This window comes from Dysidea avara, chromosome 13 (assembly GCF_963678975.1).
Source record: "Dysidea avara chromosome 13, odDysAvar1.4, whole genome shotgun sequence".
Classification (NCBI taxonomy): Eukaryota; Metazoa; Porifera; class Demospongiae; order Dictyoceratida; family Dysideidae; genus Dysidea; species Dysidea avara.
In genome coordinates this window covers 16,260,065-16,272,910 of record NC_089284.1, presented here as the reverse complement: position 1 = coordinate 16,272,910, position 12,846 = coordinate 16,260,065, and the positions used below count along the sequence as shown (strand labels likewise).

At 37.4% G+C, this 12,846-nt stretch overlaps 1 protein-coding gene across 3 annotated transcripts in view; it reads right to left on the bottom strand.

Moving 5' to 3' along the window:
- LOC136242105 (uncharacterized) overlaps window positions 1–12,846 on the bottom strand; it is a 52,696-nt gene that overhangs the window by 36,289 nt on the left and 3,561 nt on the right. For 2 of the 3 annotated variants that reach the window (XM_066033493.1, XM_066033496.1), the window contains exons 2-6: window positions 12,059–12,113; window positions 6,297–6,413; window positions 5,969–6,238; window positions 5,427–5,546; window positions 848–1,057 (exon numbers count right to left, since the gene is read on the bottom strand). In XM_066033493.1, the coding sequence (XP_065889565.1) occupies window positions 848–1,057; window positions 5,427–5,546; window positions 5,969–6,238; window positions 6,297–6,413; window positions 12,059–12,107 (766 nt within the window). In that variant the 5' untranslated portion in view covers window positions 12,108–12,113. The remainder of the gene's footprint in view (window positions 1–847; window positions 1,058–5,426; window positions 5,547–5,968; window positions 6,239–6,296; window positions 6,414–12,058; window positions 12,114–12,846) is intronic. The other variant, XM_066033494.1, reaches the window with a different exon arrangement.

Genomic DNA, 12,846 nt, shown 5'->3' with positions numbered 1-12,846 from the left:
TGTGCACCCTCATATGACGAAGTTTTGTCCATTACACAGTCCCACACAGAGAGAATGACACATGAAGTTAGATAACAACCAATCTGCTTAAAATTTATGGATGATTTTTTTAGCACATGTCATAAGCAGTGGCGGATCTAGGAATTTATAAAGGGGGTTTCCAGTTTAGAAGGTGGAGATATACACTGACATGAGATATGCAAAAGTGTGCACTACATTGTCTAGTTTGGTAAGGTGAGACCAAAAAAAAAAAAAAGTCGCACAGCCTATAGATAGTACATAAAATACCTTAAATAACTTGCCGCACGCTGCTTTAATAGCTACTGTGACTGCTGCTCTATTAGAGTATCTCAATCGAGGCACACGCCACAATAATTAAAACATTTAATTGTTACATAATCATTTTTCAAATGGGGTTTCCGTGGAAACCTTGAAACCCCCCTAAATCCGCCACTGATAAGTGAACTGCCACACACTGACATTTTGTATTGTCAGAGATAAAAAATGGGATACAAAAGAGGATGAAGGGAAGTCCATGCATGATCCATGCGTTGTACATACTGCAGTATACCACAAAAGGCACCTGTCAAGCTGAAGCAATGTCTAGCAGTGAAAAGTCAAGCTTGTAGTCGCAATCATTATCGAATTACACTTGTCTAAAGGCATCGAGCTGTTAGTTTATTAGTCCTAAGAAAATTCCACTAAAATCACAGGGAGCATTTTGGTTGCACTAAAGGCACTTTTGGGCTTAGTTATACCTAACCAATACTGCCAAGGCACTGTGAAGGTACTGTAAGGCTGGTTTCCAACACATATACCATACTTCTTTACTGTATGATTACATTACCTGAAGCTGGAGTATGTTGCTTTTGAATTGTAGCCATTTTTGAAACTCGAATCCTTCTTTTATTCTGGTAGTAGCAACTAATTGAGCATTTGCTTGTTCTTTCTATTGATATTTGATCATCAAAAGTACAGTGCAAAGCAAGAACCTCTGCTGCATGATTATCTGGCATGGTAAGAGCATCTGAAGTAGTGTTATCTACCAATTTAGTACCTACATAAAAGTGATGTAACAATACTATTAGCTAAGTAACATATCATACATTGCATGTAGTTAAAGATTTTAGCTTGTTAGCCATCCTGCACACAAATAATAATAGGGTCATTCCATGTTAAATCACCGAGGAATTCTAGGGTCACCTCTCGGATTTTGACAAAACTTGGTGTGTTTGTAGTACCTATGGTACTCATCACCCATACCAATTTTTAGTCTCATACACCACATAGTTTCTGATTTATGACTACAAATATTTTGAATATTTCATGAAAAATAGGTTCATCTTGAGTTACAAAATCAACTGCAGCTCACCACTCTGTTAATATTTTAAAATGAAATTTTCAGTGATTAAAGACTGTTAATTGATCTTTCAACTAATCCATAAACTATGGGATATCAATTTAATTAAGGCTTCATTAAAAACTTTAATCCTCAATATTTCAAAAAGTGCTGCTTCAAATTCTTAGTAAATAATAATTGGGTTATGGCCTATTGTTGGTAAAAATTTTGTGGTGGGGCCACAATGTGTTCAAGAGATATAATTAAATATGTTATGGTATGTAGTGGAATTTTGTTGTCTACTATTACTATATGCGAGTGCACACCTCTTATAACTACTCCTGATAAAGCCATGCCAACTTTGTCTTACACTTTGAAGGTGTCCAAGTACAGTGCAACCTGTATTAGTGACCACCTGTATTGAGAGACTGCCTTTGTGCTCAATTTATTTAGTGGATAGTTTTGAATGCAGCCAGCTTATATAGCTTGTAAAGGCAGTACAATGACCAGCTAATGACACCACGTCAGTTGTTCAATTACATGTATACAACATACCTGCTGCTTACTTTGGGTAATTGCAACAATAAAGATTATTCAAGAGAACAGGGACATCGCTTCTAACTCTCATGTACAATCCCTGGTACACGAATACTGCACTCTTTTGTGCCAATCTCAGATAGCAGAGTGGAAATAAAATTTTACTCATAATCTGATGTTTAGAAAAGAGAGAGTTGCTCTAGCAAAGAATGAAGTTTCACCAGAATCGATTGCTAGATTTGTCACCTGTTGACATGAAGAGAATCGGTGGTTAGCTTATGTGCTTGAAGTTTGCAGTGACACTAAGGAAGTGAAACTGAAGTTTCTGCATCCACATACACAGTCCATCAAACTTGTTCAAGTACCCAGAGCCCCACTATACCAATGGATGACATTCTAACTCTCATAGACCCAAGGACAAGAAGTGGTCATGTGTACTCTGACAAAAAAGAAATAACTTTTGCTACCAAACAGCGTCACACTGTGTCACCACAGTAGCAAAACGTGTATTCCATGCCTTCATCACAACTTGTTCATATATGCATAATTTAACTTGCAGTTGAATCAAAGAGTCTTGTGTGTCCGCACACTTCAAGGTGTGCAACACTACATGGGATATCTGCTATAATACCAAAATCACCACTAACTACCTATCTCATAATCATAGAGACCCCAAGCTGAAACTTTTGCAACTAATAGGTGTATGTTTGACAAGTATCCACAAAAAAATTCTAATCAGTACTTTTGGCAGAGCAAAGGTCAAAGATTAGGAGACATGGCTAATTATCAACTTCATCAAATTAAATATACCAAATGAAAGCTATTTCTTTGAGCTTTAAAGTCGTGCAATTCATTTTAAAAACACCCAATTTACGATGCTTTGAATGGTCACAAGTACAGCAAAAAATAGAACACTTAATAAGCCATTTCTGGGAAGCCATACAGGAAATGGGTGAAGGGACACATATGACCACTTGTGCTACCCACACACCAAATTCCGTCCAATTCCGAGGGGGTCATGTGTAAAACTTTGGTGAATTGATGTGGAAATACCAATACAGTAAATTCAACTACATAAATTGCAACACAAAAGTGGTCTTTCAATACAGGTGGTCACTAATACAGGTTGCACTGTACTTGGGCACCTTCAAAGTGTAAGACAAAGTTGGCACGGAGTGGTTATTAGAGGTGTACACTCTCATATGGTGATAGTAGACAACAAAATTCCACTACATACCATAGCATATTTAATAAGATCTCTTGAACACATTGTGGCCCCACAGCAAAAATTTTACCAACAATAGACCATAACCCAATTATTATTTACTAAACAATTCAAAGAATTTGAAGCAGCACTTTTTGAAATATTAAGGTTTAAGGTTTTAATGGAGCCTTAATTAAATTAATATCCCATAGTTTATGGATTACTTGAAATATTAATTAACAGTCTTTAATCACTGAAAATTTTATTTTAAAATATTAACAGAGTGGTGAGCTACAGTTGATTTTGTAACTCAAGACGAACCGATTTTTCATGAAATATTCAAAATATTTGTAGTCATAAATCAGAAATTATGTGGTGTATGAGGCTAAAAATTGGTATGGTGATGAGCACCACAGGTACTACAAACACACCAAATTTCATCAAAATCCGAGAGGTGACCCTACAATTCCTCGGTGATTTGACATGGAATGACCCAATAGTTATAAGGTATATGTGCATGAATTTTAATTGCTAGGCCAGACCAGTCTACAGAGCACTATTTGATGATTTCGTGGTATAAATTGCATAGTGATACTGTTCAGAATCACGGAATAAATGTGCTTCTAGTTTTGCCAAAATTATCATCTCAAAAACCTGCCAAAGAAATTATGGGAAGGCATATTATTTAGCTGAGGAAATTCTTTATGGCATATTTAACCTTGTGATACTTTCTTTTTCTACCTACAGCACTTAGTTTAGCCAAGAATTTGATTCCCCACAGTACATAATCTGCAATTGTAAGATTTTTAACTAAAGTGATGCGAAGTGGTCAAACTTACCGAAACAATTATCATAACAACACAGGTCATTCTCATTACAAAATGAAGTCGTTAATGCCACCGTTCTGCTGTAATAGGATTAAATTTTTTGAGGCGCGAAACCAGCTTAAGGACACTGGTTCTTGTACAAAGTCTATGGGTGTGCGGTACAGTTTCCAATCCAGGGGGTATATTATCTATGGTGTAACAAGCCATTTCCAATCACATGCATGGCTAGCCACTCAAGCATAGTGGAGTTATAAGTATTTTAAGTAGTTAAACACATGGATAGGTGGATTTGTAATCAGATTTTACAAAACCGATCCAAATCGCACATCAGACAAAATCAAACTAACACTACCAGTGGATAGCTACACTATCATACTACTAGTTTTGACCTTCAGCATTACTCAAACTACTCAAAGCTAGTTTTAAGAGACATCTTTTCTGAATGGTGTGGCGAGCTTGAATGGTGGTTTCTGGCCTTACGAGGACTTGGTTTGGCAAGAAGAATCAGTGGTGTACTGGTGGATGGCTTGATATAGTTGGCCAAATGCTTTATTTGTTGGTTTTACTGTATATCAGCCACTAAGAAACCAGCACAGCCTTGTAACCTCATGTCTGGACTTCAGTTGCGGTCTGCCTTCATTTTAAAGTCTATTTCCAGCCACTTAAGAAGCCAGCACAGCTCTGTAATCTTTTATCTGGGCTTCAATTGTGGTCTACCTCCACTTTCACTCTTTTCATATGGTCACTTTAAACCCCACATTCAACCCGGGTTAACAAGTTCAAAAGAGCTTGTTAACCTGGATTGAACCTTGAAGTAATAAGGAGTAAAAGCGAGTTGCAGTTTTGGTGAATACATAAAGTGCTTAGAAGATAGTTATCACTCAATGAATACCATCATCTGATGATTGTTTGTGAACAGAAACTGGGTTGAACCTGGGTTGAAAGTGGGTTACTCAACCCAGGTTGAACTCACTTTAGAGTGTCCATAACAAAACCAATAATTGCACACCAACACCTTTATTTATAGGTGTGCTGTGGAACATATAGATATTTAGACACCACAAAATGAACTTGAAGCACTTATGACAGACACTATAAGAGGGAGTAGATTGCTATATTTACAATGGTTAATTTCCGTACAGAAACAGAGCACACATAGTGACCACCTCCATTAAAGATTTATCACATGGGATACTTTTACCATGCAGAAGCTCACTCAAGATCAACAGTGAGATTGAGATACTCATAATAGTCACCCTAATACAACAGTCACATATGATGCTCTAATAGAATGGTCACACATCTATATTACAGCTATAACTATAACAAAAAGGAAACAAACTACTGCAGTGGAACCCCCAAAAAGGATGTACTGAAATGTGGACACCTTGATCATTAGGACATATCCATTGTCCCATTTGTGTTATTATTGTAAATTTAACCCCAAACCACACACAAAGGCACTTCAGTGTAGTCCCAAAGCATCTGTAAAGATGTCAGCTGTGAACAACTTTCATACCATTTTCCACATTGCCTGGCCTTTTTGAATTGTGTGACTCTGCCTCATAACTTTGAAGAGATGAAGCAAGTTTAGGATGAACTGTTGCAGCTTTATTCCAGTTTCCATTCTTCCAAAACTCTACAATTACAGGGAGAAATATAAAAGCATAAACAGAAGTGTTGTTATATATGTAATGCAGTATATACTGTAGTTATTGTCATAACAATATTGAAGGGAGGATCAAAGTGCCAAAGAGTATTGTGTGGGTACATGCTGTATGGAAAGCACGGTATGACATTTACACATTAGCTATAGCCAAACTAATTCTAACTGAGCGTTCTCTACAACCAGCAATGAATGTGTAGGACATGTACTAATAGTCTGATGGGAGCTGAAGAAGGCACCAAGAAAGTATGCAATATAACAATTTTATAACATTGTTTACTTGGCTGTACCAATAGTAAAGCATTCGTGGTGAAGTCTTAAGACTAATGCAGTGGTCTGGTAACTGAAACAATCAAACTAATTTCAGGAGTGTCAACATACTTAACAGTGCTTACCTCTAATCATTTTACATGGAAGATCAGTTAATGCAGATATAGTGTTCAATTGGAAGCAAAACTGCATATAGTCTCGGACACTGTTGAGGTTAACCAATAATACATTGATAATCCTTTGACATCGAACTCTACGGCTACTTCCATCAATAATGTACTGTGCCACACTTCTACTGATGTTGATATGTTGGCTTAATATGTTTATAGACAGTCGAGGGTTTGGAATAATGCTCTGATATAACAGATTGTAATGTGTGATCAAAAAGGAGAACTCTGTTTAAATCAAATTGTATAATATTAATACACATTCAAGGTTGAATATAACTCTAACCAGGTTTCTTTTTCATTTTATCAATCACATGTTGTCCATACAGTTGGTGTGGATCATCCTGAGTGCTATAATCTCTCTCCTCTAATGATGATAGTGAGCTGTCAACGTTGAACATTGCTACAACAGTACACACAATTGCAACAAATTATAGCGTGTTTCTGAATATAAATGTGTGTGGTACACTACAGTTCCTTATACGCTTCCATATGTAATGCATGATTTGGCATGGCAATACACAAGAGCAATGCAACAGGGGCACGTAGTTACCTAACATTTTTGATGCCTTAAATCAAGCAATAAGAATACATTTTCCATGCATGTACAAGTGTAGATCCAGACGTTTAAAAAGGGGGGCTCAAGTCTGAAACATGATAATTGTAGTTTCATGTAGTCTATCTAAGTAGTAGCGTTTCATAGCAAACAATCACTCTCCAGCAAAGTTTCATGATTAAATCTTACCACTAGGCCTTTAGAAGTGCAATTATAGTCTTTAGAAACAGTTGTAATAGCTTCTAACATTAAAACAACAATAATTTTTATTTGCATACGAAGATGCTGGGGTACCAATTTTGCTGTAAAGAGAGATACAATGAATGTTTTTGTCACTATATGTGTATGCAATGAGAATGGTTTAGTGAGTGTAAAAAGCAGCTCATCAAGTATTTTAAGGCTTTCCCAAAAAAGGGTTCCATGGAACCATTTGAACTTCCCTGGATCTGCCCCTGATGTTCATATCAAGATCATGTGGCTAAGTACAACCAGTGTAGGCACACAACAGACAAGCATATATTTTACTGGAACAAAGAAAGGATTGCATGCATGAAAAACATATTATCTTTCTTCCCTTCAGTATATAGCCACAGTGTAATGTACCAGATTTTTGGCTGTACTACACACTAACTGTGTGTCTTGGCAATCAGTGTCATTGTTTTTGATTTTCCTCACAGCACACAATGATCTGAGAGTGTGGTCTCTAACTGACTTATAGGTTTATATGTGGAGCCATTGTGGGATTAGGTTATCAGTTGTTTTAGAATTGTCACACAATGATAAAGATATAAGTGGAAGACTGAACATGTTTTTGTCGAAGAGCTGAAGAAATTGAAGCCTGCACCTTATCACTGCTGCTTCTTCAAGATGGACTTGAATCACAGTGGGAAAGCAGTGATAGAACAAAAACCGGGCTTATCGCCTATTTAAAAGTATCAAGAAATGTTGGTTTTAAGTATTTAGTGTGTTGTAGCTTGCCAATGGTTGAAGCTATGTGTACCAAATTTTCACACGTTTTACACCAACTCCTTACCTTCCACAGCATCCACTGTGCAACTAGCCAACAGTTAAGTTTCCTGCCATTTTAGATAGATTTTAAACCAAGGTTGACTATATCAGGCAAGTTGCAAAATGGGTGGGAGGCAGGGGGCATAGAAGGCAGGCAAGATGGTGTTTAAAAATTGAAAAGAAAGGCGTAGGGATGAATTACGCCACGTCTTGGGCCATTAAGGTCTCAAAATTGGCTAAAATGAAAGGAAATTCACAGCAAAGGTACTTATTCAACACCACAGAGCTGTACAGCCACATACAGCCATCCCCAGGCTGACCAGAGCTCCACTAAGGCCCCACACTGCACGTACGGATCGCCACTGGGCTTGGGAAAAGCAGCCAGCAAAACCAGACCACTCAAGTCTAGCTGATTTTGATTGTGGAATTATTATTATTTATTATCTAGGGCCGCGTCACATACAACCAAGTACATACACCAACGTTGCAACCTACCCATTGGGAAAGTATAAACAGTGCCATAGGCAGCACTCAGAGCAGTGTGCGTGTACCGGTGGAAATGATACATATGCATACATACACAGGCAAGGGAGTTTAACTGGCATCAGAAAACCACAATACTAAAACACAACCTACACAAAAACCAAGAAAGTACCTATATATTGTAGGTGTGACGTGTCTCTCAAGATGACTCAGCAGTGAAGTGAGGCTATGCAGAACAAGGAACATGGTGAAGACACAATTAACAATTGATCCCAATCAAGCCAATATGGCACAACAGACTCTGTTGTAACTGGAGGCCACAGGTGATGTGCCAGTATATCAGCAGTGTGACATTGGCACAGTGACCACAGTCTATAATATATGCATACAGCCATGCACAACATACAGGAGATAGTTACACATTGTTGTATATGCAGCACTACATCGGCTTCTTGTTTAGCTATTATACAGACTCAGAGTAGAGTAGTAGATAAGTCCAGTGGAAAATAATTCCAGCAGCTAGCAAGCCAGATGAAGGATGAAGATGTATAATACAACTACCACCGGTACAAGTATTACATTACTCATTACCTTGTTGTTCCAACTGGTTGTTTATGAGTGCATCAGCTGGTTGTTCACTGCATGACGCCTGGAGCGCATATCCTGCACACAAAATACACAGTTACAAACATTTAAACATACTTGTAATGCTGTTGTTTACCAGTAAAGTGGCCTCTGGCCTCTACGTTTACTAATCTTCTCCTTCGAGCAATCTGTAATTAAACAAGGGTGTGGTGCTGGGCATTATATAGAATTTCACGTACGGTAAAGTCATCAGCACGAACAGGCATACTTATTAAACGGTTGTGCCTTCATTCGCAGGCGAATCTATCCCTGTTTAGTTCATGCCTCTAGGCCTCGTAGTTTTCTATTTATTTAATTATTTATTTATTTATTCATTCATTATTAATGACATAATTTTAACCGCATTTCGTATTATTCTTAGTACTTGGTTGTATAATATTAGCACTTTACAGTGACCAGCACTGAATTAGATAGTTTATTCATGTAGCTTTGTGTCCTGGGTGAAAAATCAATTCTGCTGACATGGGTGATAAGACCGGTTTTCTCAGACTGGGTCACAAATAATGTTGTAAGGAAATTGATGAGCTGTTTCCAGTGTCTATGGCAGTGTGAAGAACAGTGTATAAAACAGTTTGAAGACACAGCTTGAGTAAATTACAATGGCAACAAGTTGTCACAAGGTCATTGGTTTATGGCATAACAGCAGTATGATGACCAGAAACGATTTCAAATATGGGCCAACCCACATTACAGATAATGTAAAAACAATCATTCTACAAGGAAGCCTACCCATTTAGGTCTTTGGTATGTCTGTCTATAGTTTAGTAGAAGACAAAACAGGCTTAAAGCACTCTACAAAACAGATAAGTGCTAAACAGAATTTTCATATCTCTGGACTTGTCCATTAATCGTACCAAAAGTAGCTACAACATTAGATTCTACCTCCCATAGTCGAACTAAACTTGTGTTGGCTTGAGTAACTGGGTGTCCATTGTGGGCTATTAGCCTGCAATATGCTTTGAAGAGCATAGCAAATCGATGATTAAAATTGAGATTTGCAATGCTTGAGGTGGCAGATCTCTAACCATTTTAAAGACCATCTAGCAGGTCTCTTAGTGGATTTTAAAGACCTCATTATCTTCTAAAGATCAAAACATATTATGCATACCATTATCTAAGAAACACACATATAACATAATTATAGTTGCACCAAAAAGGTTTAGAAAGAGAACAGGCTGCACCAAAAGTTGACAGCCAAAGTGATTGACATAAGTGCAACTCTTTATATTAGTGCAAGCCAGTACTGCAAGCAAATAAATTTCAGCATAAAGAAAAGTGTTGATACATATAAAATTATGATAGCATGGCATGGGGAGCTATGGTACATACCACTCAAATGCAATGTCATCTCGCAAGATTAAAAATTTTGCTAATTAAAGGGCGTGGCATCCATTTTGCTCATGAGTATTCATCCCGTTTCATTTGAGATGAATACTTATGAGCAAAACGGGTGCCACACCCTTTAATTAATGAGTTTTTTAATCGCTCGCACACTTGTGAGACAACATTGCTTGTAATTCATCAAATTAACTGAATGCCACAAAAAAAGTTTATCATTGTGACCTATATAAAATGTGTAGGTTACATGACACATCAGTTACAGTCTTTATATGTCAGATTTTCGAAATTCAGTCTTAATGTCACATTTGACAACTCCAGTATTATGACCAAAATAGATATTCCAAGCTTTCAATCAGTTTTACAATGATTACAGTCAATACCTTGACTGAATCACAAAAATATCTGGGCCAACAAATCTATAACTATCTTAAAGATAAAATGGTAAAGCGTAAAATTCTAATTGTTTCATGTAAGAGTTAATATTAAGGCCGAATGATTTCCAAAATCAGGCTACATATATGGCCTGTTGTCAGGCTGGCAAGCACACCATCATTCTCTTGTCACTGAATCAATAACATCAGTACTTCCATAACAGATTCTTATTTAAAATGCTACTGAGGTTTGAGGTCAGATAAACTAAATTTGTTCTATGTATATTTTTGATGAAAATATATTATACTGAATATAGACTGAATTAGGGATTAAATGTCCACTAGTATATCTGCAGGTGTGTAGGCAACCTCCCTTGTTTCCCTACTTTCTTTTTTCATGATCCCTAATTGAACTTAAACCTAATTTTTTCTTATACTTTTTGCTTACTTTTTGTAACATTATTATGACTGGTGAACTCACAGAAAGCACATCAAAAGAAAGAATGGCACCTCAGTTAATTTTGTTTGAATGCGTGTCCCAGGAGTGAAGTGGCCATTATGCTTTGCTTCCAGCTATTTTCAGCCCACTATACAGCGCCACAAACGAAGAACAGTAGGAGAAATGCCTCTGCAATCAATCCAGTCACCACGGATGATTCATGCGCCTCAACTATCAGTTACTGACTCAAAAGTGAAGTCGTCATTACGTTTCACTTGCAGCTATGTTCAGCCCATTATACAGCGTTACAAATGAAGAACAGTAGGAGAAACGCTTCTGCAATCAATCCAGTCATCACATAAAATATGGACAATTCTCATTTACACACATAGGGAAGCCATCATGCTGCCGTGAATTAACACCCTTGGGCTGTCAGCAAAACAAATGGAATATAAAGGAGGAGAAAGGTAAGTCCATGATACGTGCATTGTACATACTGCAGTATGCCAAATGGAATTTGTCAGGCTGAAGCGACATCAACCAGTGAAAAAATCAAGCCCATAGCCATAGCTGTTATCTAGTTACGCTCATCTGAAGACATTAGTCAGTCAGTCAGTCAGTCAGTCAGTCAGTCAGTCAGTCAGTCAGTCAGTCAGTCAGTCAGTCAGTCAGTCAGTCAGTCAGTCAGTCAGTCAGTCAGTCAGTCAGTCAGTCAGTCAGTCAGTCAGTCAGTCAGTCAGTCAGTCAGTCAGTCAGACATTCAGTCAGTCGGTTGGTCAATTTCGGTCGGTTGGTTGGTCAGTCTATCTGTCAGAGTCAGTCAGTCAGCCATTCTGGAGACACTTTTGGGCTTGATTCTACCTAACCAATACTGCCAAGGTGCCATGAACCTATTGTGAGGCTGATTTCTGGTCAATATTTTTTTGTGAAAAGGTGCTATATAACCTCTGTGATCCCTAATATACAGTACTACTGTACTGTACGATGATTTAAGATTTAAACTCCATACTAGAGACTACACAATGAATAGTATAGCAGCTCTCTCACTGTAAAATTCTGATGCCAAGAATTGCACGAATTTGTGGTATAATTGGATTCACTTATAGAGAGGAAATATGTACTAAAACAGCTTTCCTTTAGTTTCATGTAGTGGCAAACTTGTCAATAACATTATTGTTAGAGAACATATTGTTTATAACACTAACTTGACACAGAAACATCACTAGCACAAATCACTTGATCTGTTTTATCCATCGTAATCTGTTTATGAAGATAAAACAGCAGTGTTCAACAACACTTTTATGCATGCTATACTGTAAACGATGAAAGTTTGGTGCAACTTAAGTTTGGTGAATCAGCATGTAAAACAGGTTAGTGGATAAAAGTTTGGCATATTTACTATGCAGCTAATTTGGAACTATATAAAATAAAGCTAGTTCGCAAAGAAACTTTGGTGAATTTCCTTGACTTGCCAAATTCACCAAATGCCAAACGTTTGTAGTTTACAGTATGTGTTTACATAGTGTAATTACACATGTGAATGGATTCGACAATCCAGCTTCTACACACAATACATTATTAGTATATGGATACAGCAATTTTAAGTAGCATGGAGCCGTGTACAATCTTATAATGGTCAAAATTTCCCTTGTTATGGGAATGAGAGCAAATAATGCAGAAAACATAGGAGTGATGGTGCAGTGAAACTTGTCTAATCCAGTATACGTATAGCCTTTGGGCCAAAATTTTCTGACCTTATTAGGCAGGTAGTTGCATTAGTCAGGTCACTTTGTCCAAAAACACATTTAGGAATTAACCAGTTGAAGGCAGTGGGTAACCATTGTTTGACCTGTTTCACTGTATTATCTAATTATTAGACAATGGTATGCAGTGTTTCGTTTGATGTGTGGAGGTCTCTTATTTGCGAAGAAACCTGGTATCAGGTGTCTTACTGGTAAGACACCCGAGTAAGACACCCGACAGTTGTTTACAA